At 35.2% G+C, this 26,722-nt stretch overlaps 1 protein-coding gene across 1 annotated transcript; it reads right to left on the bottom strand.

Moving 5' to 3' along the window:
- Window positions 1-11,873: 11,873 nt before the first annotated feature.
- On the bottom strand, window positions 11,874-26,551 carry LOC144963152 (UPF0669 protein C6orf120 homolog). Its single transcript, XM_078896857.1, has 5 exons — window positions 26,470-26,551; window positions 21,235-21,456; window positions 19,988-20,196; window positions 18,717-18,861; window positions 11,874-17,865 (listed from the first exon to the last, which is right to left on the bottom strand). The coding sequence occupies exons 2-5, from the start codon at window positions 21,451-21,453 to the stop codon at window positions 17,854-17,856; spliced, it is 585 nt and encodes a 194-aa protein (XP_078752983.1). The 5' UTR covers window positions 21,454-21,456; window positions 26,470-26,551; the 3' UTR covers window positions 11,874-17,853.
- Between the last annotated feature and the right edge of the window lie 171 nt (window positions 26,552-26,722).

The following is a 26,722-nucleotide window of genomic DNA, read 5'->3' as shown; positions in this document are numbered from 1 at the left end:
TTTATTTTTCTTTTTTTTCTTTTTTTTTATTTTTTTTGTTTTTGTTTTGCGCTCGCGCTCGTGTTGTGTGCTTTTCGTCTTGTTTTATGGCGATTTTTTTTTTTTTTTTGGTTACCATCAGGCCATGAGTTTACAAAGGCTACAATCAGAGTAACAGGTATCGATCGCAGATGCGGTCGATATCATTTCTGACACCATCCTTCCTCTTCTTTTATTCACTAAGTCATTAAACAGTGATTGAGTAATTGGGTTTGATATCTGTGATAGAATGTACATTGGGAAAATACAATGGCCCTATCCAAAGGGTAGCTAATAGTTCAATATTGTTTAAACCAAAATAAACTCGGGCTTCATTCTCCTAGTGGCTACATCTACTTTTCTCAGTTATCTGTCGGAAATGGAATCCTCGATAATTCAAAAACTACATCGTTAAGAATAATAAATTTACATTTCGTGGAAAAAAATATATTTTAGGCTCGTGTGGTTTAAAAACAATTCTCGAATGGATTGGTCTATGTTCTATGCTGAGTTCATTCATTTTCTTTTAAATTGGTTTTGATTGTGCCGAATCAATACAATTAGAAGACCGATAGTTCCCATGTATCCAAATGGGCCGGGGACAAATGATAATATTGTGATAACAAAATCAACACACTCCTTGACATGGAGCTGTCCATGCCATGAAATGTGTTTGCTTCTAGATCAATCAATTTAAACAGAAAAGAAAAGAAACCGATTTATAAATAGTATGGTATGTGAAAATATTGACTAGAGTTCGTTGTACGGACAAGTGTGTGGAATGTAACAGCAGAGAGAGAGAGAGAGAGAGAGAAGAGAGAGGAGAGAGAGAGAGAGAGAGAGGGGGGGGTATTGAATATGTTTAATGCAGTTTCTTAAAGTGACTTAAAAAATAAAATCCCGAGTTTTCCAAAAAGCATCATATTGCCTTACAGACAGGTCTCGTCTTACGTGTTAAGTGTTGCTGTTAGCTAGGGACCCACTGAGATGCGATTTGGGCTCGATTAGTGAATATGTATTGCTCTAAATGAATGCTCTAATTTATTTTGTCTAGATTGATTGTACCAAAAGTTGCGTTGCTTACCATCATCTGAGCAACCTTCATTTCACGATAAACATTTGTAAAGAGGAATACATAATTTGAGTCGAAACTCAGATCATGAAGATAGGATCTTGGGGTGTGCATTGAAATTTGACATTCACTGAAAAATGTCAAACACAAAAATCTAGGAACGTGCAATTAACTCTGCTGCACCATCAACCTAGAATAATCTCTCGGTCTTTACCAGAAGTGCTCATACCAGAGCACATATTGCATAGATAGATTATTTGTTTGCTTCGGCCCCAAGATTTGGAATGAACTACCACGTGGCATGAGGGAGTGCAAGTCTTTGCCTGCCTTTAAAAAGAATCTCAAGACACATCTTTACTGTAATCGCGTTTATTGACGCTATGACCCTTGGTTTGGCTATAAATTGATTGTATTGTATGTTCCATTTAATTTTATTTTTTTTTTTTCAAATTGATAATTTGCATTGTAAAGTGCCCATAGCCTGTGTTTTACACGAGAATGAGCTTTGCATAAATGTATATTATTATTATTATTATTATTATTATTATTATTATTATTATTATTATTATTATTATTATTATTATTATTATTATTATTATTATTATTATTATTATTATTATTATTACCCATTTTAAAAAGATAAGCATGGGCATAGCATTACCTCGTGCCAAATAGCAGATCATGAATATTATAAGATCCTACAGATATTTTGACATTAATTTACAAGAACTAACGTATCTTGGTGTGATATGACTTGCTGCGCCATGATATTATCTGATTAGAAAAGGAGGAATTACAATAATAACAATAATTGCATTTTCGACACTTGTGACATGCCATTGAATCTCTTCTTATCCCACGACTCGACTCCAGGAGGTGATTTATATTTTCTGACACAAAATGCTTCTTTATGATGTAATGCTTGATTCGCTCTTTTGTAATAGTAATAATATAAGATATCGGTGAACTAGAATTAGAATTAGACGGAAACGGGACATTAGAAAACGGTAAGGGCTGCCTGAAGCCGGTGATCGTAAAATACTAACGAAAGAGTGAAAATGGAAAGGCTTCGTATGGGAACAAAACAGACAATGGACGTTTCGGGTACAAACCCTTCGTCAGCACAACAATACACAAATAAACGTGGAAAACAAATAAAATATAATGGAAAATAACTTGTGTCGTCTGTACTCAATGGTGGTTGCAGTATGAATGAAATGTTAGCGTGGCGTGGGTAGAGGATAGTGTGCCCCAGGGGGTGATCTAATTGATAAGCAGAGGTCAGCGTCAGGGAACAGAACTTTCCAGACTATAATGGAAGATAAAAGACATATTGGTAGTAGTAGTAGTAGTAGTAGTAGTAGTAGTAGTAGTAGTAGTAGTAGTAGTAGTATATACATATAGACCCAGCTATCACTCGGCTGTTTACTCGCCCTCTCTCACCTCCCCTCCACCCTTTCTCTCTCTCTCTCTCTCTCTCATCTCTCTCTCTCTCTCTCTCTCTCTCTCTCTCTCTCTCTCTCTCTCTTTCTTTCTTTCTTTCTTTCTTTGTCCCCCCCTCCTCTTTCTCCCTCCCCCCCCCTCTCTCTCTCTCTGATTCCCCCTCTCTACCGGTCCGCCTCAAACCAACCCCCCTGGTAACAACAAGATATGAAGTGAATAGAAAAGTGCCAGAAGACAATAGAGAATATAATAGAGTGCCTGCTCCACTCACTTTTCTGAATTAAAAATTCACCCCATACACCGAGCATACTCAATGTCTCAATCGTTTCTATGTTATATGTTTGTGTTGAAATATTGGCTATTAAGCTTAACTGCTGGTCAAAATTATTCGCGATGTGGTGTACGAACGAATCGGCGGTCTCAAGAAGTGGGTGAGAGAGGGATCTAGTAATGACTTTGGGTTTGAAACGAATATTTTTGTGTTCGTGGATAGCTCACACGGTAGAGCCACGCTCTCACCTGCCAGGCGGAGTTGCCGTACCAATAAGGTCGCAGGTTCAAACCCCACCACCGCCGCGAAAAATTTATATTCTCTATTGTCTTCTGGCACTTTTCTATTCACTTCATATCTTGTTGTTACCAACATAAGTGCCTGCTCCACTCACTTTTCTGAATTAAAAATTCACCATATACACCGGAGCATACTCAATGTCTCAATCGTTTCTATGTTATATGTTTGTGTTGAGAATATTGGCTATTAAGCTTAACTGCTGTCAAAATTATTCGCGATGGTGGTGTACGAACGAATCGGCGGTCTCAAGAAGTGGGTGAGAGAGGGATCTAGTAATGACTTTGGGTTTGAAACGAATATTTTTGTGTTCGTGGATAGCTCACACGGTAGAGCCACGCTCTCACCTGCCAGGCGGAGTTGTCGTACCAATAAGGTCGCAGGTTCAAACCCCACCACCGCCGCGAAAAATTTTATATTCTCTTTTGTCTTCTGGCACTTTTCTATTCACTTCATATCTTGTTGTTACCAACATAAGTGCCTGCTCCACTCACTTTTCTGAATTAAAAATTCACCCCATACACCGGAGCATACTCAATGTCTCAATCGTTTCTATGTTATATGTTTGTGTTGAGAATATTGGCTATTAAGCTTAACTGCTGGTCAAAATTATTCGCGATGGTGGTGTACGAACGAATCGGCGGTCTCAAGAAGTGGGTGAGAGAGGGATCTAGTAATGACTTTGGGTTTTGAAACGAATATTTTTGTGTTCGTGGATAGCTCACACGGTAGAGCCACGCTCTCACCTGCCAGGCGGAGTTGTCGTACCAATAAGGTCGCAGGTTCAAACCCCACCACCGCCGCGAAAAATTTTATATTCTCTATTGTCTTCTGGCACTTTTCTATTCACTTCATATCTTGTTGTTACCAACATAAGTGCCTGCTCCACTCACTTTTCTGAATTAAAAATTCACCCCATACACCGGAGCATACTCAATGTCTCAATCGTTTCTATGTTATATGTTTGTGTTGAGAATATTGGCTATTAAGCTTAACTGCTGGTCAAAATTATTCGCGATGGTGGTGTACGAACGAATCGGCGGTCTCAAGAAGTGGGTGAGAGAGGGATCTAGTAATGACTTTGGGTTTGAAACGAATATTTTTGTGTTCGTGGATAGCTCACACGGTAGAGCCACGCTCTCACCTGCCAGGCGGAGTTGTCGTACCAATAAGGTCGCAGGTTCAAACCGCACCACCGCCGCGAAAAATTTTATATTCTCTATTGTCTTCTGGCACTTTTCTATTCACTTCATATCTTGTTGTTACCAACATAAGTGCCTGCTCCACTCACTTTTCTGAATTAAAAATTCACCCCATACACCGGAGCATACTCAATGTCTCAATGTTCTAATTTATATTTGTGTGAGATTGATTGTACCATTGTAGCTTACCATCATCTGGTCAACTTCATTCGCGATAAACATGTGTAAGAGAATACGAATTGGCGGATCTCAGATCAGAAGATGGTTGAGGGGGCATTGAAATTGACTTTGAATTTGAAACGAAAAATTTTGGATCGTGAATTAGCTGCACATACTGTAGACCACGGTCTTTACCAAGTGCCATACCGAGAATATTGATCGATACAATAATGGCTTCGCCAAGTTGAAAACACCACCAGTCACGCCGCTGAAAAACATCTTTATTAATCGCTTATTGACCTATCCTGGTTGGCAAATTTTGTATATTTCATTATATTTTTTTTTTCCCAATCATAAAGTGCCTGTTTTTACACAATACTTTCTATGTAATTATATATATATATACAATATTTTTTATTTTCATTATATTATAAGTTCTTTACCTATTGACTTGCTTTATATATTATTATATTACCCCCTTTGTGGGCATACATACCTCGTCCAAATAGCACGTCATAATATTTAATTCAATATTGCAATTAAAAACTCATTGTGTGATATGACGACCCAATGTATATTGTTAATCATTAAAAATATTATTTACTTTGTTTATCTCCCACGTTTTTATTTTTTGACAAATGTTTCTGAGAATGCTTTGTTCGCCGAAAGTCTATTGTATCGGTGATAGTTAGATTAACGGAAACGGGACATTAATAAAGAAAGCAGTTTTTATAGAGTGTGTGTGGGGGGGGGGGGGGTAATGGCACTACTTTCAGCTCATCATTGGAATAAACTCGTGGCAGAGAACTTAACCACGCCCCTTGTCTTGTAACCCCCCCCCCCTTCTCTCTCTCTCTCTCTCTCTCTCTCTCTCTCTCTCTCTCTCTCTCTCTCTCTCTCTCTCTCTCTCTCTCTCTCTCTCTCTCTCTCTCTCTCTACCTCCCCACCTACCCCAAGTAAGTACAAGCAATTATCATTCATCAAACAATGGCAGTGATTGCTTACCCTCCAGAAAACAGTCGGGATTGAGATAATCTAGTGAGATCTAAATACCTTAATGTATAGCAATAAATTGACGAAATTTGCGACAAAGCCATTAAATCTCTTCTTATTCCGAGAGGCGATATTCTCTTTGACGCAAAATTCTTCTTTATAATGTAACGCCTGATTCGTTCTTTTGGTATAAGGTAAGATATCGGTGATATAGAATTAGAATTGGATGAACAGAGCATTAATAAAGAAAGTAATTTTTATAGAGCGGGGGGGGGGTGGCGTTTGGCACTATTTTCAGCTCACCGTGGTAGAAAGAACATAATCATGCCCATTGTCTTGTTGTACTAAAGAGCTTGGTGTTATCAGCACAAAATAACCAAATTAGTCGACGTCCATAAACGCCCACCCCGAATCTTGCTAGTCAGCGACAAGAAAACGTTCATAAAATTCGATTTTTATTTTAGCCACTTGCTTCGCTTAGGCTTAAGATTAGGACGTCACTTACAAGAATTACATTTAGTCCGCTTACATAAAAATGGACTCAGATTTAAAAAAAAAAATTTAAAATAACGCCATTCCAAGACAAAGACAGAAGCAACCAAGAAAAGGAAAACAGTTGAAGAGATGCTTTTAAAAGCTGCTAGGTCGCATCAAAAATGATAAAATATACTATCGTTGATCACACCGAGACAGAAAATAAGTTAAGATTCTCAAGCAATCTATTGAACATCTTAGAATTACCAGAGAAAATTAAACGTTTCAACACAGTCAAGGTAGTGTTCTATGATGCAAAAAAGACACTATTTTATTTCCACTTCCAGTCACTAAATAAATGACAACAAATTTCAATTTCCTCTGAATGATGAAAATACGGCTGGGCAGGTTTTGAAAATCACCTCATTGACTATAAGAGGGATAGAAGATGGTAGAAGATATTATGCCAATCAAGAGTGACCTCTCCACCCACCATGGAAGGTCAAAAGTCACCACCCCAAATTTATATGTTTCATCTATGCCTCAGGAGTGAAAATCATTTAACGTTATTTTTCGTGATTTTCCAAGTGTCTGATCGAAGCCCGCGTGAACTTTCAGCCTGACACAAGGTTTTGTCTTTTGACGTCATTTATCGATTAGTGCATCGTTTAGTGAGTTGTCGTTAGTGGCGCTCAAGGAAACTAAATGATCCCATAGGTTGAACTATTTGAATACAACTCACGATTTGTTTTCTTTTGGTGCCATAGACTGAACGGTAGCCTTCTTAAACTATACTCATAGTCTTACACTGACCACAAAAAAAAAAAGTCAAAAGACTGGATGAGACTTTTAGGTGATCTCAAACTTTAGGAGATGGGAGAATAGAAGACATAAGTACCCACCCCCCCCCCCCCCTCACCCGTCCCCCCTGCCCTATATATGGGAAGTCAGGGACCCCACCCAGTTAGACAAAGGGGAATAGTTCAAATAGGAAATAGATGTAGATTACAAAGTTTGAGATCACCTAAAAGTCTCATCCAGTCTTTTGACTATTTTTTTGTGGTCAGTGTTAGACTATGAGTATAGTTTAAGAAGGCTACCGTTCAGTCTGATCCATACAGACGCAAACACAGATCCCCACAAAGCGGAATACACTCAACTGTTTACAAACCAATATATATATATATATATATATATATATATATATATATATATATATATATATATATATATATATATATAAAGTTATAACCATAAAAAATGTAACAGTACGTAACAAAGAGATGATTTACAAGGAAAAAATATCATCTCCCAAAACGATAACTATACATTGGACTTTCCCTCCGGTCAAAGGCTTCAACAAGGGAAAGGACAAAACCAAGTTATAGTTATATCATTCCAAGACAAAGACAAAAAGCTAGTTAGAAAACAAATATAGGAGTAAAGAAGACAGATAAAGACAACACCACCACCAACAACAAAAATAATGTAAAAATAACACACTTGCTGAAACGTGTCAAGTATTTATTGAATGATTTACTCCATAACAATTATTCGTGTAGCTTCAATTACTGATTAAATGTCAAGGAAAGGCAGTCAATAATAATCATATTTAAGTTGTTTGTTGTTTTGCTTTTAATGGTTTCACGGCGCCTGCGACACATTTAGGTCATATCAGCGCCAGTTAAAAGAAGAAAATGGAAAAGTCCAAATATTCTAGATTTTCAATCAGAGCACCCAAGAAAAGTAAGACAAGGGGGAATTGGTTCAAATATGGAACAGATGTAGATTCTAAAAGCATACCATCAATGTACTAAGTTTGAGATCACCTTAAATTCTCATCCAGACACAAGCACAGGATCCCTCTAAGAGGAACACACTCAAAATTTTACAGAACACATAACTAACAATACACAAGAGAGAGGGGTGATTAACAAGGGGAAAAAATATCACCTCCCAAAACTATAACTATATATTTGACTGTTTTCCTTCCCAGTCAAGGACTCCCGCCAGGGCTGGGACAAAGCTAAGTAATCCCATTCCAAGACAAAGACAGAAAGCAAGTTGGAAAAAAGTTGGAGAATAGAAGACATAAAAGTACCCCACTATGGGAAGTCAGGAACCCCACCCAGTTAGACAAAGGCGAATAGTTCAAATAGGAAACAGCAAGATATGAAGTGAGTAGAAAAGTGCCAGAAGACAATAGAGAATAAAAAATTTTTTCGCGGCGGTGGTGGGGTTTGAACCTGCGACCTTATTGGTACGACAACTCCGCCTGGCAGGTGAGAGCGTGGCTCTACCGTGTGAGCTATCCACGAACACAAAAATATTCGTTTCAAACCCAAAGTCATTTCTAGATCCCTCTCTCACCCACTTCTTGAGATCGCCGATTCGTTCACCACCATCGCGAAGTAATTTTGACCAGCAGTTAAGCTTAATAGCCAATATTCTCATCACAAACATATAACATAGAAACGATTGAGACATTGAGTATGCATCACCTCCCAAAACAAATACTATACACTTGATTGTTTCCCTCTCAGCCAAGGACCCCGGAAAGGGCCCGGACAGAACCAAGTAATCCCATTCCAACACAAAGACAGAAAGCAACTCAGAAAACAGATATAGGAGATAGAAAACACAGCAAGTGACCTCCCTGCCCACTATGGGAGGACAAAAGGCCCAACTCAGCCATATCAGATTAAGTGAGATAATTTATAAGAAAATGAGATATAATCTCACAATGAACAATACACAAGCGGCTGCCATACATCACAACAAAATGGACTCCAGAGAGAAAGCATAGGAAAGATTCCATATAGATGACAGAAAGGGCCATCCAGTAGCCCCTTCCATCATTTATTATCTAATTTATTGCATGAAAAATGGAATTTACTGCAGTGCGATAAACAGATTATTTCAAACCGAAAACTTTGCAAGGCACTTTATTTGTGTTTTACAATGGACAATACAACATGACATAAGAATGAGAATACATTAGTATGCAGACCTGCCTACTATTACAAAAAATTCGTAGAATTACGAAATTTTTCCTCGAATTTCAGACCTTCATGAGCATCTCTAATTAATAATAGCATACAATAGTCTGATGTCACGTCCGCCCAGCAACCAGCATTTTGGTTCTAAACAAAGAAAATCGGTACTTTTCATTCTTCATGCTAGCTAGAACTTTTTCACATGTCATGAGATCAGAATGTATAAAATTCAAAACATGATCAGATTTATAATGTTTTTCTCCTCTGAATACACTTTTATGCTCGTCGGAGAAGTATTTCAAAATGGCGTCTGCCATTGTTCCGATAGTTTAGAACCAGTTACTAAGTTTCTATGCGTCAATACGAGGGAAGTGACGTCACGACTGTTGAAACTTATTCATTAAAGCCCATTGATAATAAAGATCGATGCCAGAGTGCACAATTTTAAGGCTTTGGAGTGTTTTTTTTTCCCAAAAAAATTGTAGATCTTTTATGTAAACTAAAGTGACTTCTATTCTTAGATCCTAAAACTACGATTTTTTACATTTTTCAAGTAGACAGGTCTGAGTATGTGACCAACAATCTCAAAACAGTATTATGTCGGCGTATGTTTTGTTTTTGTTTTCAATGGTTTTAGTTTTAAGGCGCTTGCAACACATTTAGGTCATATCAGCGCCAGTAAAAAGAAACTGGGAATTTAAAAAAATAATCTAGATTTACATTTATAAGCACACGAGAAAAAAGAAAGACAACGGGGAATGGTTTAAATAGAATAGATTCCAAGAGCATTCTATCATTTTCATAGTTTGAGACCACCTAAAAGACAAGTTCATTCACAAGCACGTGATCCCACTAAGAGGATTTGAATACACTCAAATGCTTACATTATACATTCAAAACAACAAATATAACAATACATAACAGAGAGATAATTTACAAGGGAAAAAAATATCACATTACATTTGACCGTTTCACTCTCAGTCAAGGAGTCCGGCAAGGGCCAAGACAAAACCAAGTCATCCCATAACAAGACAAATTTCAGACAGCAAACTCAGAAAACAGATATAGAGGAATAGAAGACACAGTAAGTGACCTACTGTCCACCATGGGAGGCCAAAGGACCTCACCCAGATGTCAGAGTAAACTCTAGAACAGTCAATTGACTTCAAATTTAAAATTACAACCACGTGAATGTGATGAGAGAGAACAGGTCTGAAAACAATGTATTGATGGGAGGAGAGATTGGACAGAGTGAGTTAAGTTCTTGTGGCTATATGTAAATAATAATTTGTAAGCAGTGTTCATTTCAATGCATAAATGTATTATTGTCGCTGTAATTGACGTGAACATATTTGCAGGCCTGATAGCCGGACGCAATTATGGGCTCGTTTTAACATTGTTGTTATGGACAATATTTTGCGTTGGTTGGAGAGTGTTTCCATTACAACAAAGAGACCATAGCAGTTTGGGTTATTAGACCATCAAAATAAATGCACGCTGACTTTAACCTATGTAGGATATATGTGTGTATTTTGATTTAGTATCTTTTATTGTAATGACTATATTATAATACTATTCACATATTTAGATGCTAATTATATTTGTTCGAGCAACACAAATCATTGAAATTTCCATATTGCAGATATATCATTATCACAACAATTTAGCTGTTTACAGGTCACAAAATGACACTAATTTTTAAAAGAAATAAAACAAATTATTATCACTCAAGTTCCTGATTTGGACTTAAAATTCAATTCAATTTTCTGACTCTTGTTTGTGCATCATAATACCATTTTGAGACTGCTTGTCACTCATATCGTTTACGGGATTTGTTCATAAATAACGGGCAATAAAGTACAAGTCAATCTAAACAAAATAAATTGCATAATACCATTTAGTAGTAGTTGTATGGGGCCATCAAACAGATGAAAGAAAACAAAATGATTGAGTTATTAGGAAACAATTTAGACCAAAAAAAAAAAAACTTTTTAGAAAAATGATGACATTTTGAAATAGTGTTTGACGAAATGCTTATCATAAAATAATTTCCAATCGAGGACATTTATAACGAATGTTGAATTCAATGAAAGTCATATTGAAGGTAATTCCATGCAGTTTGTGGTTATCCCTGATTATATCTGTTTGTTTTTAAGGGTTTTACGGCGCTTGCGACACACTTAGGTCATATCAGCATCAGTAAAAAGGAAGAAAATGGGATAGTATAAAACTTCTAGAATTACAATTAAATCACCCTCGAAAAAGTAAGACAAAGGGGAATGGTACAAATAGGGAATAGGTGTAGATTCCAAGAGCATACTATCATTGTGCATATTTTGATATCACCCAAAAGACTCATCCAGACAGATGTAACATCTCTTGCTTATTTTAAAATATCATTTGATGTACATGTGTGTGTTTGTGTGTGTGTGTGTGTGTGTGTAAATGTGCAAGTGAGAGTGTGTGTGTGAGTAAATAAGAATGCAATATGTGTAAGCAGGTGTCTTTAAGAGAGTACAGAATATTTCACTATACTTTATAAGCTTTGTGCAATTGATCTATATAAGGCGCTTTGAGGCCCTGTCATAAAGCACTATTAATATGTCCTACTTCATCTCATCACCATCATCATTATTATATAATGTTATCACTATTACTGTTATTATTATTATTATTATTATTATTATTATTATTATTATTATTATTATTATTATATTATTATTATAATTATTATTACTATATTATTATTATTATATTATCATCATCATTATTATTATCATTATCAGTTTATCATTATTATCATTGTTATTATTATTATTATATTATTATTTATTATTATTATTATTATTATTATTATTATTATTATTATTATTATTATTATTATTATTATTATATCATCATCATCATCATTATCATTATTATTGTTGTTATTATTATTATTTTATTCATTTATTTATTTATTTAAAATATTAATTCCAGTTTTTAGAACCAATAGGTATTTAATAGATCACTTTTCTTTCCTTGACAATATAAAATGAGAATATGATGTATGAAATGGGAAAACCAAATTCCTTTTTACGATGATTAGCTCAAACTACGAGTATATTACCTAGTGAATTAAGTCTAGAGTTAAAATGTAACTGAAAATTTGCCAAATTAAAAAAAGTAAAAACAAAATTAACCGCAATGTTTTTTCTTGTTAAAAGCCATGCAATGCTAGACTAAATATTGCCAATGACATCAGTACAATTTAAGCAAACTGTCAACCTGGTCTACTCAAATGTTTTGTTTTTTTGGGGTTTTTTAAGAGTTTTACGGCGCTTGCAACAGATTTAGGTTATATCAGCGCCAGTAAAAAGGAAGAAAATGGGATAGTAATTAAAGCACCCAAGAAAAAGTAAGACAAAGGAGATTTGAGAACAAATAGGGATCAGATGTAGATTCCAAGAGCACACCACCAATGTACTTAGTTTGAGATCACCTAAAAGTCCCATCCGGACACAAGCACAAAATCCAACAAAGAGGAATACACTCAAATGCCTACATTATACATTCAAAATAAATATAATAATACATAACAGAGAGATGATTTACAAGGAAAAATATCATCTCCCAAAACAATAACTATGCATTTGACTGTTTCCCTCCCAGCCAGGACTCCGGCCAGGCCCAGGACAAAACCAAGTTATCTCATTCCAAGACAAAGACAGAAAGCATGTTGGAAAACAGATATAAGGGGATAGAAGACACAGTATGGACCCCACTGCCCGCTATGGGAGGTCAGGATCCCCACCCAGCTACTCAAATGGAACACACAAATAAAAAGGCCTGTTTCAAAAAACTATAAGGGAATGAACGTATTGCTATATGAAATAGTATCGGTACAGTAGAACAAAATAAAACAATGACAGGAGCATTCATCAAAACACTTGATGTTGCTGTAAAAGGGAGGAAGAAAAAGAACATGAAAAAAGATATAGACAAATCTTGAATTTAAGTCAAAGAGATCTGAGCGGATAAGGGAAGAAATGTTTCTTTGCTTAATATTTTGAATTCAGTAAATCAAACGTTAACTACAATATTATAATATAAACTCATAAACTATTTGGAATGATGTAGTGATAACAGATAAATTAAATGTGCATAAAAAACAATGAGATACATTCTAAAAGCTATCTATGAAACCTAATCATTATAAAAATCAAAAAGAAACAAATATATGCTATTACTAGAAACATGTTGAAAAATTAACAGAGGCATTACGTAACAAAAAGTATCTCAAAATAAAGCTATCAATAACATCAAGAGCGAATAGCTCTATATGCCATATTTCATAAATAATGCATGAACAACATATTATGGATTACACAACCTACAGATAACATGAATAGTACATGGAATTTTTAACACATAACACATGAATAACACATTAATAGATGCAACATGAAAAATGCTATGGATTTTATAGCAGATAGCACATGAATAACACATTATAGATTACATAACACACAACATACTTTTATAGGCTCCATCTTAGCGATCGGTCTTTGAGTGGTCAAGCAAAAGCTTCTTCTTAAAAAAGAAAATTATTCAGCCTGAACACCAACAATGGCTGTCACATTCAACGATTCTCTCCGTCCTCGAATACAAATACTCAGAATTGAATCGACTTTGAGTAACATTCAGATTCAGAAGAAAAAAAATTGCCACATATAAATTGTTCCCTTAGAAATCAAAATGGAGACTGCTGTACAAAAACAAAATTTAGTATGAATATAGAACTTTCTAAAATACTCATCACTTGACAATGAATACATTTAATGCATATTATGTATTCAATGTGTCAATTGTCACACACAATCATTTCTTCCAACTGCAATTCACTTCTGGAATAAGAGCATGACGTCCATCGTTTTAAAGAGCTAATATAACAAAATTGGACCAATCATTTGGACACAAATTGATCTACTTTTGTGAAATCCCTATTGTTAAATCTGCGTATACTATTAAAGGTGGCTTGCAATTCAAAGGAAAAAGAATTAGGAAAGAAGAAGAAGAAGAAGAAGAAGAAGAAGAAGAAGAAGAAAGAAGAAGAAGAAGAAGAAGAAGAAGAAGAAGAAGAAGAAGAAGAAAGAAGAAGAAGAAGAAGAAGAAGAAGAAGAAGAAGAAGAAGAAGAGGGAGGAGGAGGAAGGAGGAAGAGAGAGAGAAGAAGAAGAAGAAGAAGAAGAAGAAGAAGAAGAAGAAGAAGAAGAAGAAGAAGAAGAAAGAAGAAGAAGAAGAAGAAGAAGAAGAAGAAGAAGAAGAAAGAAGAAGAAGAAGAGAGAGGAGGAGGAGGGAGAGGAGGAGGAGGGAAGAAGAAGAAGAAGAAGAAAAAAAGAAGATTGTTTGTTTGTTTGTTTTTAAGGTTTTACGGCGCTTGCAACACATTTAGGTCATATCAGCGCCAGTAAAAAGGAAGAAAACGGGACAGTAAAAAGTTCTAGAATTACAATTAAAGCACAAAAGAAAAGGTAAGACAAAGGGGAATTGGTTCAAATAGGGAACAGATGTAGATTCCAAGAGCACACCGTCAAAGTACTTAGTTTGAGATCACCTAAAAGTCTCATCCATACACAAGCACAGGTCCCAACTAAGAGGAATACACTCAAATGTTTACCAATCATATAATATAATATAATATGTAAACTAAACATAATACAATGCATAACAGAGAGATGATTTACAAGGAAAAAAATATCATCTCCCAAAACTATAACTATACATTCGACTGTTTCCCTCCCAGCCAAGGAACTCCGGCAAGAATCAGGACAAAACTAAGTAATCTCATTCCAAGACAATGACAGGAAACAATTGGAAAACGAGTATGGGGGGATAGAAGACACAGCATGTACCTCCCTGCCCACTATGGGAGGAAGAAGAAGAAGAAGAAGAAGAAGAAGAAGAAGAAGAAGAAGAAGAAGAAGAAGAAGAAGAAGAAGAAGAAGAAGAAGAAGAAGAGGGAGGAGGAGGAGGAGGTGAAGGAGGAGGAAGAAGAAGAAGAAGAAGAAGAAGAAGAAGAAGAAGAAGAAGAAGAAGAAGAAGAAGAAGAAGAAGAAGAAGAAGAAGAAGAAGAAGAAGAAGAAGAAGAAGAAGAAGAAGAAGAAGAGGGAGGAGGAGGAGGAGGCGAAGGAGGAGGAAGAAGAAGAAGAAGAAGAAGAAAAAGAAGATTGTTTGTTTGTTTGTTTTTAAGGGTTTTACGGCGCTTGCAACACATTTAGGTCATATCAGCGCCAGTAAAAAGGAAGAAAACGGGACAGTAAAAAGTTCTAGAATTACAATTAAAGCACAAAAGAAAAGGTAAGACAAAGGGGAATTGGTTCAAATAGGGAACAGATGTAGATTCCAAGAGCACACCGTCAAAGTACTTAGTTTGAGATCACCTAAAAGTCTCATCCATACACAAGCACAGGTCCCAACTAAGAGGAATACACTCAAATGTTTACCAATCATATAATATAATATAATATGTAAACTAAACATAATACAATGCATAACAGAGAGATGATTTACAAGGAAAAAAATATCATCTCCCAAAACTATAACTATACATTCGACTGTTTCCCTCCCAGCCAAGGAACTCCGGCAAGAATCAGGACAAAACTAAGTAATCTCATTCCAAGACAATGAAGGAAACAATTGGAAAAAGGGTATGGGGGGATAGAAGACACAGAATGTACCTCCCTGCCCACTATGGGAGGAAGAAGAAGAAGAAAAGAAGAAGAAGAAGAAGAAGAAGAAGAAGAAGAAGAAGAAGAAGAAGAAGAAGAAGAAGAAGAAGAAGAAGAAGAAGAAGAAGAAGAAGAAGAAGAAGAAGAAGAGGGAGAAGAAGAAGAAGAAGAAGAAGAAGATACAACTGTAATCAAATGTGAAATTGCATCTGTAAAGTTGGTGAAGCAATGAGATGAAAACCATGAAGAATGAAATCAATGTATGATGGGAAAATTATTTCTTTTAAAAATAATAATACAAATGATCGTTGACCAACAAACGGATCAAATATTTTGATCTAATATATACATATTATTTCTTTTAATTGCTGTATGAAATAATTTTGATTCATTTGTTCCTTATGTTTCTAAAGCCGACAATAATCACAACAATAATACTTTTCAAAATCTGTAATAATGCTATTAAAAATAATGTCAACTTGAACAAAAATCAACCACGATGAAGAAACAGTAAAATGAATTAACAGGGATGTGTACTACAGTATTTTTCTGTCCCAATGGAAAACTGAGATATTGAAACAAAAACAATTTCTTTTTTAAAGGTAAATTGTCTCATAATTTTGCATAACTTTTTTCAGTCTCGTGTATTTGAGATTTCTGGGCTATATTGCACTATCTAAAAGGAATTTTAAAAATACTGTATTCTCTACAACAGATGCAGTGAGTATGAGTAAATATAAAAGGCAGAACATGGCAAATAAAAAAAGTGTTATTTGAAGTCTCAGGTTTATGAATTTTAACAAGCTGTTGTCATTTTAATTGATGGAAATGTGACTCATCACATCAAAACAGTATTATGTCCAGATCTCGGTACACATATTAGCAGGTCTGATAACCGAATGCAATTATGGACTTTATTTAACATTGTTGAAATGAAAAAACTTTACATTGCTTTATTGAGAGTAATTTTTTATGTTTCGACAATGAGACCACAACAATTTGGAATATAAGACTTGCAAATCAGTACACGTCGGTTGGGATGATTTGCATCAATCAATAGTAAGACAAAATAGAAGACTTTGGTTGACTTTTTGTGTTATACTGAGGACAATGAATTTAATTTCTGAAACTGACAAAAACTACAATTTCACATTTTAGTCATCTCACCATTAAAACCCCCTTTTCCGTATCTGGTTTACCCTGACATAATACACATTTCAGGGGATGGGTCACATAGGAGGCAAAAAAAGTATCGGTTCAGATGTAACACATAATGATGGAACTTTTTTTTTAAATGATGGGGATATTTTTACAAAAAAAACAGGAGAAAATTTTTTTATAATTACTCCCATGAAATCCGTCATGACAGACACTATCCTGTGATATAATATAATACTTGAAATTATCACAAACAAAAATAAATATCTTCCACAGTGTCAAGCCAGTATTGTGTCGAGGTGAACCATGGGAGGAAAATTGTGTCAAAGTGGCCAGAACTAAGAAATTTTTTTAAAGTTTTTTGTGTTTATAAACAAGACAAATCTGACTATCCTCTTTACAAATATAGTCAAAGTGAATAATAATATTATGCTAAAAGCTGTGGACTGTAAAAGGTACTGAACAAGTGTGGAATCCTGATAAAGTCAACACTGAAGCAAGGTTGATTTTACCCACTATCAACAGAACACACTTAGAAAATTTGGAACCAACAAGAAGTGTTGACTTTAATAGGGTTGACTTAAAGCAGATTTATCCAATGTAACAGCTTTTTTAAAAAAGAACAAAATACAAATCACAGACATTTTCATGCTCAAAATCTTTCTTCAGCCAATAACAAAAATAGTTGAAATGTTAATACATCACATGAAATCCAGAAAGACAAGAAAAAAGTTTTCTTACTTCCAATTCCGTGTTTAGTATTTTGTTATTTATTTCAAGCTGTTACATTCATTATTGCATATTACTGTCCACAATAGAAACATTCATTTCAACTCAAACCTTAAGCTTCAAATTCAATTTCAAACATTAGGTTCACCCCGACATTATACAGTTTTGAGACAATTGGTTACAAATCAACTCCTTCTACATTGAACACAAAATAGCTACAACAAAACATTGAATAATCCTTATCAATATTATCGACATCATTTATTTACAAATCATAGACTATAAAATCAAGACTGTATTGTTTTTTTAACAATTGCCATGATGTGCCCATCCTCAAATGATTACCTGTGGAGACAAAAAAAAATTAATTAAATCAATATAAAAAATGCAATAAGTGAATGTTAAATCAGAAGCAATCTTATCATCTATATTCAAATGTATTATATAAAAATATACAATAGGTCAACTCAAAATTTTGAAAAAGGAGGATTGTTACGCACAGAGCTGACTCAGCAGTTGTTATAACATATGGATTTTTCTCTTGCATTACTGCCTCGCCTTATCATAACTGACCAATGTTGATAAAGTTCAGAAAGAAAACACACTGGACTGGTGAGAGAATACAATGCAATCAATGCAATGATTGATCCACAAAGAAAAGAAGTGCATACAGAAGGAAACCAATTTGTGCGTTCCGATCAATGTTTCTCTCAAAATTTCACAGCCTACTTTTCCTGCAAACGAAATTCCGCTGACCAAAGTTTTCCGCTATAGTGTCAGTGAGTCACCAGACATCACAAAAGTGGAGGCAAAGCAGAGGAAATGGCAATAGCAGAACATAAATAGCGGAGAAAACAGGGATAGCAGATTTCCGCTATATAACAAAAAATTGATACCTATGATATACACATTTTATACAATTTCATTTTGGGCTAAGGTCATGGTAAAATATTTGATTCGCAATAGATCATAGCTTTGTGATAAAGTCCTCCTCAAACAAACTTTATATCACGCTAATCCCTAATTTATAGGATTGGGTACATTATGATTTTTTACTTGCCCATGATTAAGGATGAAAAGGGTGATTCCTGTAGACAACATATGTTTGATGGATGCCGTGTACTATTCTTATTTGTAACCATATCCACCTAATGAGCTAAAGCTCTTTACAATGAAAATAAAAGGGAGCAACTCACATCAATTCCAAATTCCAAAATCCCAAGAAGAATTTTCACCCACAAAGGCTGGTCTTGCTCTACATGGGCATTGGACTTCTTGAATTCTGACTTGCTTTGTTGATTTTCCTTCTCACTTGACTTGCCCTTTTCATCAAAGTAGTGTCTGAAAAATAATCAAAGAATAACAAGGATGATGGCATGACAATGCTGATGATGATGATAATAATAATAAGAAGACAACGAATAAGAAGAAGAAGAAGAAGAAGAAGAAGAAGAAGAAGAAGAAGAAGAAGAAGAAGAAGAAGAAGAAGAAGAAGAAGAAGAAGAAGAAGAAGAGAAGAAGAAGAAGAAGAAAGAAGAAGAGAAGAAGAAGAAGAAGAAGAAGAAGAAGAGAAGAAGAAGAAGAAGAAGAAGAAGAAGAAGAAGAAAGAAGAAGAAGAAGAAGAAGAAGAAAGAAGAAGAAGAAGAAGAAGAAGAAGAAGAAGAGAAGAAGAAGAAGAAGAAGAAGAAGAAGAAGAAGAAGAAGAAGAAGAAGAAGAAGAAATAAAATAATAATAATAAATAATATAATAATAATAATAATAAATAATAATAATAATAATAATAATAATAATAATAATAAATGATGATAGATAGATAGTATTCATTTAGTGTTTTACTTTATAATAACAGGCAGTGTCCATTTCATTTTGGAGTTTGAAGACAATAATCCACACCGCACAATATTAATTTTATGCCTTCTCATAATGTGAAAATGTGAGCAAAGAGCCTTTTAAAGAAAGGAAATCAAATTTGCGCCACCTTCAAGCAGGACTCAAAACTGGGTACTTTAAATATTTACTAATTAAACAAATGAATAAGATTCACTTTATTCATCTCCAAGTGGAAATTTGTTTTAAGGGTCTATTCCAAGGAGATATTAAAATAACCCAGACATCAGTCAAAAATTGCTCAAGACCACACAGCTCAGCAGGGCCCATACCGAACAAAGACCACAGGGTGTGTCCCATTGCCTTCCAACATTAAAGCTAGTTTGTAACTCATTGTCTCGAAATGGTATTATGTTGGGTGGTTTAGATAATGAAAATTGAATTTTTTTTTTTTTATCGCCATAGATATGGGACTTTGTTTAATTGTTAAAATTTGATTGAGGAAAAAGAAAATAATTTTTCAGAGGGACAAAAAATATAATGTTACAAGTCTGATCATTTTAACTTTAAATTCCTATTTTGGCATTTAGATTACTCGAATATGATACTTTTTCCCACTGATACAATGACATCACTCACTTCTCATATTTCGCCACTAAATCCTCGTAGGTTTCTTCTCTAGGCTTCTTGACAGAGTAAATGTTAAGCCTGAATTGAGAATGCAGATAGCTGGGGTGTCCATACATAGCAATGTAGACAGGTCTGGCCATTTCCTCTGATACCGATACTGTATCAAGACCACATGAGTCTGACTTCATTTCGTATTCGAAATAACTTGGATGTGGAGTCTGAACAAATGGAAGAGAATAATAGAGGAGATGAGGATCAAAAGGTACTTCATCACTCAGAAAAAACTGCACTTTTACGTCATTTATTTCGCAACTAAAAGAGGAAAATACCTGTCTTATTGGCCAATACCTTGAGTGTTTTGAAACTTCAGATTTTCTATAGTGATTCTAAGGTGTCCAATAGATTGCTTGAGTGTAAACTTATTTTCTATTTGGACGTGACTTAGAATCTTTTGATTCTGACCTCCTCAATAATTTCTTTAATTCTAAATTGAATCTGCAATCGACCAGACAAGCCACATAATCCTTCAAGAGCCACTGTGCCCGTGGATCTGGAGTTTACACCTGTTTCTATAGTATTAAACTGTTTCCCTTTTTGATAGAATGCTAAGCTATTGCTTAGTATTTTCCACTCTGGGTCTAGCTGGCTAGGCAGGGAGGCCTGAAAAAAATATATCGACTCTACTTAGATTGAACTCAGTCCCTTTGAGTGAGATAGGAATGGTCTACCAACTGAGCTATCAGTAGCTATCACAACCAAAAAAAAAAACAAACAAAAAAAAAAGAGCAGAACTTACATAGATACCATAATTCTGCGCCATTTTTTAGTATGGAAAAGATTTCTGACTTCAAATCATACAATTTACTGGTATTATAACATCATTTGATGTTCGAAAAGAATGATCATTGAAGTAAACAGTTGGTGGGTAACTCTGCATCAGGTTGTTAACATCTATCAAGTCTAGTTGCGATGTCATGTATGATGGAGACCAGATCAGAAAGCTGTTATATGTTGAAACAAATGTTATACATCTATGTAAAACTAATGCATCTCTACATTTTTCATTTGAGACGGATCCTAATAATATACTATAAGATTTAATCATGTTTCCCTCTTTTTAAAAAAGCTGACACAAAAGCATGTTTCTAAATCAATGATATGCTGCTTGTATAAAATATAAATATATAAATAAAATATAGATGGAGAAATAAATTGTAATCAAGAGATAAATTTTAAAAAGAAACCTTGTGTCTCACCTTAGAGCTACCATAGATGTCCACATCCCCTTTAAGACTTATTACTTCTATTCTAAGATCACCATCACGAAGTAGCCGATAGTACGTGAAATTTTCTGCATCAATGTTGTCTTCCAATGATTGTATGATGCGCTCCTCAAAAGTTATTTGGTTAGCCAAACAGAAGTAAAAGCAAAGGCTAATAAACAGAAAAATGTCTCTAACTTGGTTGACAGCCATAACCTGAAGATTTGAAAAAAAAAATATATCATAGTAACATTTCGCATATTGATCACAAACTACAAAAAGCAAGAATTTTATCGACCATTTTCACTTAGAGAGCATTAACAGCTCATTGAATAAAATGGCTTGTGATCATGAATATTTGTAAGCAAAGGCGCAGAAACATGAAGTCAGTCAAGTCACCATTTTCACTCAATGTGACCAATCATCTCAAAACTGTAACATGTTGGGATGAGCCAGATACCCAAAAAATGATTTTATAGAAGAAATGACCAAAAAGTGAGATATTCGTTTTTATCTTTTTCAAAAACTGTCTATATTATAAACAAAACATTTAGAATTAAACCCAAGTTTCCTATTTTGGACTATAAAATAAACTTTTGGCATTTGACATAAACCCGCTTTGCAGCAGTGGGTCAAAAATGTAAGAGATTTTAATTTCTGGCGATGATCCTGTTTCCGTTGTTGTAGATGACAATAGTAGCCTAGCATAATTTGGAATTTCAACAAAGTCATAACAATTTTGAATATGGTGACAGTGACTACTTTGGTGTTTTGTTTTGTTTTTGCACTTTTGTATACAAATATTCATGACTATGACTATGACGAATGATTTTCACTCTTTTACCCATCAACAATATCATCTGGAATCGTAGTGTTTTTATGCACCTCCGCTGACGGTGTATCTTAACGGATGTTTTTATACACCTCCGTCACGCATGCGCATCCCACCCAATTTCATCAGCGATATTGGATTTCTGTATTTGGACACGGCGAAAGTTATATTGTGACATCTTTAGGATGTTTTTGTTAATAAATTTATATAATAATAATAATAATAATTTAAAAAATCGAAATATAAAACCAGAAAATAGAAGTTACATTGAAGGTAAAATATATTTTTAGAAAGACCTTATTAAATGTGTTGAACGGTCAGGTGGCTCCGTAGCGTAGTGGACAAGCTGTCAGACACTAACCTTGAAAGTACCGGGTTCGATTCCCATTGTAGACATTTTTAATTTTTTTTTTTTAATTTACTTTATTTTTGTTTACTTTTTTTTCTTTTTTTTTTTTAAATATTTTTTTCAAAAACTTTTTATCATGTTTTTAAAAAACTTCGATTTTTATTTTCTAAAATGACTTATGAATTTGTTTGAGATCAGTATTTGTGTGCCATGTTTCTTTTTACTTTTGATTTGTTAAATTATTGTTATTATTTTTTAATTTATTGTCATTGTATAAATGTACATCGGTAATCACTAAGCAGCGTGCTAAACTACAATCTAAAACTATTTAAACCAAATGGACGTATGCAGCAACATTTTCATTAATTTACCATCACCGCCAACGGAGAAGCATAAAAACGGTGCGTTTTTGTACACCTCCAATGGAGGTGCATAAAAACGCCACCATCTGGAATAGCCAGAATCATTGGTTTAATTAAAAGCATCAACTACACGAAAACAAAATTTCTGGAATCACTGCTCAACATCTCGGCCCAAGGCATTTTGCATACAATTCAGGCCATTTCACCCTGTCTGCTGGGCATTCATTAAATTGTTCTCTGTGTGTATGTGTGTTTTATTTGTTAATTGGAAATATTAATATTAAGCTAATAGAGAGGTGGGCCTTTGGCCTACCAATCTCCGCTGAACGTCCAACTCGCCTTGAGCATGCATTCACGTAAAATATAAAGATTTTTTTTTAAAACCTACCTCTGTTTCAAAAACTAGCATCTTTCAACTTTCTAAGAAACATTTTGATTTTTCAGAACTTAAGTTCGTTAAAAAATACCGGCCAATCTGACCCGTTGAGTCGAATGAAAACGAAATTTTGTTGTTTACACGGTTCAAAGGAAATGCTGTAAATAAGCTTTCATGGACTTCCTGTGTTGTTTTTACAGTGTCACGTGACCGTTTTGAGAAATTTGTCGTCTGCTACAAATAACTAGACCGGTAGGGGGTAGATATTTTCGTTGAAGCAGAGAAAAAGTGAGTATTATTTCTTGTACTTGTAGAGAGGCCTAGGGTCCACCAGCAGTCAAGTTGATTGAATGAAAGAAAAAAGGCCTTTTTTATCCGCCGCCACCACCACCTTGAAAGAGTGGAGGGGGGGGGGGTGCATGCCGACAAGAGGGAGACGTGTCGCTTGGTGACCTTGGTGACGTAGAGCATCTCAAGGATGCTGGCAGTTGCAGTTGCAGGTGTTCTTAACCCCTTGACAGCGAAGCTAATTTTTTGCTTTTAGATAATAGTTTGCTTTTATCTTTATTATTGTTAACGGGGAATACAGCGTTTCCACCAAGAGAGCAGTCATACTATCGCAACTCGGACTTCAATTGTCTATAATCGTTTTGCCGTTACTTGTCTTTTGATGATAGAAGATTTGGTGTTAGGTCAAAGATCGAATTTCGCCGCTAAAAGGTTGCATTGCTACTGGATTTGCTCTTCCCCCCCCCCCCCCCACCAACCACCTTTTTTTTTCTTCTTTTTTTTCACCTTAGTATTGTTGATTGCTATTTCCTTTTTTATGATTAGCAAGTGCCGTAGGAGTCTCACCGGATGCAGGAGTACTGCAATTAACCCTTTGCCAGTGACACTGATTTTTTTTGTTTTCAAATAATAGTCTTCATTTATATTATTTTTTAACGCAGAAAAAAAAAAAACGTTTCCACCATAAGAGCAGTAAGAATATTGATAAAAAGCGCTTTGAGCACATTGGGTGGATATTGCCCTCTATAAAAGCTCAAATTTTTAAATTGTAATTTGTTTTTTGTCTTTTGATGAAAACGGTAAGATTTTATTTTTGGTCCAAGTAAGATTGATATTCGCCTTTAAAAGGTTAAGTTGTTTTGTTTTTTCAGGTTTTTTTTGTTTTGTTTTTCAAATGCGGATACGCTGCTTCTTCCTTTCTTTTTTTTTTCCTCAACTGGCAAGCTATCGCTGTACTTACCCGCATGGCTTGCACACACAAAAGGATACATCTAGGTCACAAAACCTTACATCCAGGTCACAAAATCAGACAATTAGGCCACACATCAAGACATCTCTGGTTTGTTCCAAGATAGCAAAACAAACCAGACGTCTTGGAGTTCGAAAGAGCTTTCCATAAAATATTTGGTATTTGCAAGACCCCCTGAAACCAATTCCCTATACAGCTCTTGTGCACGGTTACTTATGACCTTGAGTTATTTCGTACCCACCCCCAAAATCCCACTTATTGTGTGTTATAGGCAGAACATAATAAATAGCTGGGCTGCCACATGCGTGACTAAATAGGCCAAAGAGAGAATCTATACTTTGGCATTAGACACCCATTACCTGATGTCTTGGTTTTTAATCCTAGCCTAGTGAGAGAGAGAAAACAAAACAATCATACATGTATCTGCAAACAGCAGAACGTTTTCATTTTACATTGAGATGGGAATAGAAGGGGAAGGGATAACACTATGACAAGAGAGAGAGAGAGAGAGAGAGAGAGAGAGAGAGAGAGAGAGAGAGAGAGAGAGAGAGAGAGAGAGAGAGAGGTGGGCGGGGGGATGGGGGAATAGTAAGCGGGAATGGGAAAAGATGAAAGAAACAATGGGTTGCCTGATGACGTAGATCAAAGAATTGTTACAGCGGTGTTCACGGTGCCTACTTTGTGAAATTTTAACCTTTTACAGTGACACTGATTTTTTTTCTCCAGATTGCTTATGCAGAATAAATCGTTTCCACCAAGAGAACAGTAGTAAGAGTATATTTCGACTCCGGCTTCAATTAAACTATAAATCGCAAATCTTGTCTTTTAATGATAACATTAAGACTAAGATCTGGAGTTTGGGGAGTGTAAGATGGAATCTCGCCATTAATGGTTAACATTGTTTTGATTTAAAAAAAACAAACTCACACACACACACACACACACACACACGAGCGTGCGCGGTCACGACAGCGAGGACCATCACTGACAGAATGTTGCAACGGTAAACCGGTTTACGTGTACATAGATCCTGAGGCTAGATGCCCCGTTACCGTGTACGTAGGCACTCCCAAAAAAAAAAAAAAAAGAAAGAAAGAGACACACACACACACACACACACACACACACGCACACACACACACAGTCTCGCATCCTCTACGAACTAATTTTGCGCACCAATTTTTACTGCACTTATATGCACCAAATTGCATACCGATCTAGGGACACTTTTTTCTGTATCTTTTTCTCAATAAACTTTTTAAAAAACCGTGGGCGGCACCTTGAAAACAGACACGATACCCACACGATTTCGCGAGGAATGAATCATGAAAAAAATTAGGATATAATTTCAAACATAACTTTTGAAATTCATCAAGGATTGTCCAGTACCGAATGTTTTTTGGTAGAAAACAAATGCATCTTCAAATCTAAACTGCTTTTGATGGTAAGCGGTAAGTTTTTTGTTTATTTTCCTGTCCAAACGAATGATTTGTCCTGGTATAGCGTATTGGTAACACCGGCTCACCTCTCTATATGTTTCATATTGGCAATTGCCTAGAAATAAACATTTTAATTGAATTGAATTGTGTTTACGTAGATCCTGATGCTAGGTGCCCGGTTACCGTGTACTTAGACATTCCGTCACACTGTTTATTGTTTTGAAATTGGCAAAATTAGCCTCGGACTCGGACCTTAACTGATACAGTGCAGGCCACTTTACTTTGCCTTGTTAATGACAATGGTGCTTGTGGAAGGCTGTGGGTGTTGTCGTTGTACAAGTAAAACATCAAACAACTTTACCTTACTAAATCATTAGATAACTGTAACTGAGAATCATCTATCTACGTGACTACGTGACGTCTAGGTCTAGAGTCTAGCTAACAGTACAGTATCAGTATCAGTGCCAGTAGTAATATTAATAATAAAGTAACAGTTGCTGAGAATTGAGTTGGCAACCATAAAAGTAAAGAAGTTCTCAAACACCATTCCTATATTAAATAAAATCTTGCAACATTTACCCAGGACAGTCTATAATCAAGTAAATAAACTTACCTCGGTCGAGATTTTCACTGAAACCGGGGTCAGACCCAAAAATAACCAAAATGACCAAAACAATTTTTTGGTGATAGCAGTCGCTTCCCCTTATTTCGGTAATAAAGTGTATCTTGATACCAATAGAGTAGCAAATATTAGTGGTGCAAACAAAAATGAATAAAACAGCTTCAAAAAGGAACAAAATACCAAACACGGAACGTTTCGGGCTCAAACCCTTCTTCGGCCAACAAAAGAAACCCAATAAAAACAT

This window comes from Berghia stephanieae, chromosome 1 (genome assembly GCF_034508935.2).
Source record: "Berghia stephanieae isolate SIO BIC M18660-M18661 chromosome 1, UCSD_Bste_1.3, whole genome shotgun sequence".
In the NCBI taxonomy this organism is placed as follows: Eukaryota; Metazoa; Mollusca; class Gastropoda; order Nudibranchia; family Aeolidiidae; genus Berghia; species Berghia stephanieae.
This window is presented reverse-complemented; position numbering and strand designations above follow the sequence as displayed.